The 3,060-nt window shown below is 36.0% G+C and overlaps 1 protein-coding gene across 1 annotated transcript; it reads right to left on the bottom strand.

Annotated features, from left to right (window-relative positions):
- Positions 1–243: 243 nt before the first annotated feature.
- LOC132242273 (olfactory receptor 5M10-like) lies at positions 244–1,191 on the bottom strand. Its single transcript, XM_059711175.1, has one exon. The coding sequence runs from the start codon at positions 1,189–1,191 to the stop codon at positions 244–246; it is 948 nt and encodes a 315-aa protein (XP_059567158.1).
- Between the last annotated feature and the right edge of the window lie 1,869 nt (positions 1,192–3,060).

Genomic DNA, 3,060 nt, shown 5'->3' with positions numbered 1-3,060 from the left:
TGAAGGAGACTTGACTTTGGGTGGTGAACACACAATACAATATACAGATGATGTATTATACTGTTGTACCATCTGCAACCTATATAATTATATCAACCAATGTTACCCCAATAAATTTAATAAAAAATTTTTAAAAAGCAACTGGAACTGGGAACTCTATTACATTTAGAACCCCTCTCAATTATTTCTAGGCTCTAATCATTATTTTATCACAGACACTGGTAATTTCAAATTAACTGATGCCTAAACTGCATTTTTGTGGAAGAGATTCCCTTTAGTCATTTGCTGCATGGCATGGATCACATGTTTATTCCTTAGACTGTAGATCAATGGGTTCAGCATTGGACTCAAAAAAATATAAAAGACTGCAATTATTTTGGACTCCTCTACAGACCTTGCCGATGGAGTCCTTACGTACATGCAGAAAAGGGTTCCATAAAATATAGTGACTGATGTCAGGTGGGAAGCACAAGTAGAGAAGGCTTTCTGCCTGCCTTCAGTAGAACGGATCTTCAGGATGGCTATAAGAATGAGGAGGTAGGACAGGAGAATGATGAAGAGAGAGCTTGAGAGAGTAAATCCAGCAACGACCAGCATTGCCATCTTTTTGACATAGGTGTCAGAGCAGGCCAACATTATAAGCGGAGGATCGGCACAGTAGAAATGATTGATCTCAAGAGAGCCACAGAAGGACAAGTGAAAAGTCAGCAGTGTCTGAGAAAGTCCATTGAGAAAGCCAAAAGCATAAGAGACCATGACTAGAGAGATGCAAATGTCCTTGGACATTCTGACACTGTAATGTAACGGGCTGCAAATGGCTACATAGCGATCCAATGCCATGGAAGCGAGGATGTAAAACTCAGTGATCACCAGAGCGATGAAGAGAAGACACTGTGAGAAGCACCCAGCATAGGAGATGGTCTTCTGGTCTGAGAGGAAATCGTACAGCATATTTGGAGTAATGTTGGAGGAATAGCAAAGGTCTACAAAGGAGAGGTGGCTAAGGAAGAAATACATGGGAGTTTGGAGGTGGGAGTTGGCCCTGATCAGCACAATCATGCACATGTTCCCTGCCAGAGTGATCAGGTATATCACCAGGAACACCCCAAATAGGATCTTCTCTCGTACCGGATCATCCGTGAGTCCTAAGAGCATGAATTCTGTCACTAGAGTGTGGTTTGGGGAAGACATTTTCTTATGCTTTGAAAACTGAAAGTGACAAAAAAAAAAAGTGAAAAATTCTGTCTGATCAAGATTTGGCATTTATCTCATCCATCTTATTATTTCTCCCAGCCATTTTATCACTTACTCTTTGATTGATCCATCGAATAGGAACTTACTCTTTTCCTTTCAATAACACATCAGAATTTCTACGCAAATATGTTTCTCGGTGTCTCTGTGTTTTCTGTCTCTTTCTCTCTATATCTCAAACTCTTTTTCTTTCAGACAAACACGCACACATTTATACATCTCTTCTTGGAGAAGTCCATGTTTAGTATTGTTTTTCTAATTTTGTGGGGAGAAAAAGCACAGGAACTAAAATCTGATATAAAAAACAGCAGGTCATAGGCATCATTCAAATGGAAAAATGAATAAAGTTAGATTTCTAGGGTTCCTTCAAATTGATATCCTATTTTTCAGATATAATATTGAAAATAAATCTTCAGCACAGCATTTTCACTTGATACCCCTAGTTGTTTGATTTAATTTTCATCAGAAAACATTGAAATAGCAAATCCATCTCTTAATATACAGGTTGTGGCAAAAGTAGGTTACAGATGTGAGTATGTGAAGCATAGGGTTTATTCTTGTATTATTATTTATTAATTGTATTATTTTTCATATGAGCAACTGTAAGTCTACTTTGGCCAAATCCTGTATAGCTAAGAGAATACAGAAGGAAGAATTGTTCTCTCTGCTTTGTAAAATCACCTATTTATTCATGTACACTACAAAAATTAATTTTTTTTCTGGTTAAGATTCTGAGGTGACAACAGTGACCAAATTCCCCATCTTCATGCAGCATATATTGTAGGAAAAGGTACAACACATAGAGAAAAATATGTAAATATTGTTAGTTAGAAGCAAGTACTATGAAGAAAAATAAAGGTGGGATGCTTTTAGATGGCTATTCTGAGAAGGTAAAATTTGAACAGAATGCAAATATCTGGAGAAGAATGGGGAGTATCCCCAGTTTTCACACAACTAACACACATGAAAATATTTGTCTAGGAAAGCACAGTTAACAGGGTTTCACTCACTGCTGAAACCACTATCTATCAAATCTTTGTAAAAATAAGATATGACTAGAAAATTGTGCTTTAAGAATTACACCATAAAGTTATTTTATTTAGCTTTTACATACACATCAAAAGACCTTGCATATAATTATGGAATTTTAGACATGCCCTGAAATATTATCATATCAATAAAAAATCAAGTACAATTGCTGAAAATAGTTTTCTATTTTAGTGGGGTACTAATTTCCACACTGAAAAGAAATCATATTTTTAGTGAATAAACAAAGAAAATGACCTACCTCTGAAAGTTGACTTATCATATTTTATAAAAACAAGATGGGAAGATTTATAATATATTCCTTAGGTACATTCCCTAGAGTATTTATAAAATAATTCTAAAGAACCAATTAAAGTCATCATTTTTTTTTCCTCAAGGGCATAACCTTAATTTGGGGCTTTGAGATCCTAGTTTCTCTTTTGAGGCCAAAGTCTCTAACATCTATGTACACTGATTGGGACTGAGCACATGAAAATCTTTAGCACAAATAGAAAAATTAGCCATTACAGGTAATACTATGAAAGGAGTAAAATATGGGTAGATAAGCTTTGTATTTTTTTATCTTTATTGTTGAAAGTATTCCATATATCCCTCTATTTCCCCTATTGACCTCTTCTAGCCCACCCCCACCATCCTGAGAGGATTCTGATGAGAAGATTCTCATCAGAAGCCTTCAATATTTCTAAACACCGAGGTGAGGTCATCTTATGAGAGGAAAAGGAAGGTGAAGTCCATGAGAAATTTGGGGAACAGAAAGGGTGC

This window comes from Myotis daubentonii, chromosome 9 (genome assembly GCF_963259705.1).
Source record: "Myotis daubentonii chromosome 9, mMyoDau2.1, whole genome shotgun sequence".
NCBI lineage: Eukaryota > Metazoa > Chordata > Mammalia > Chiroptera > Vespertilionidae > Myotis > Myotis daubentonii.
This window is presented reverse-complemented; position numbering and strand designations above follow the sequence as displayed.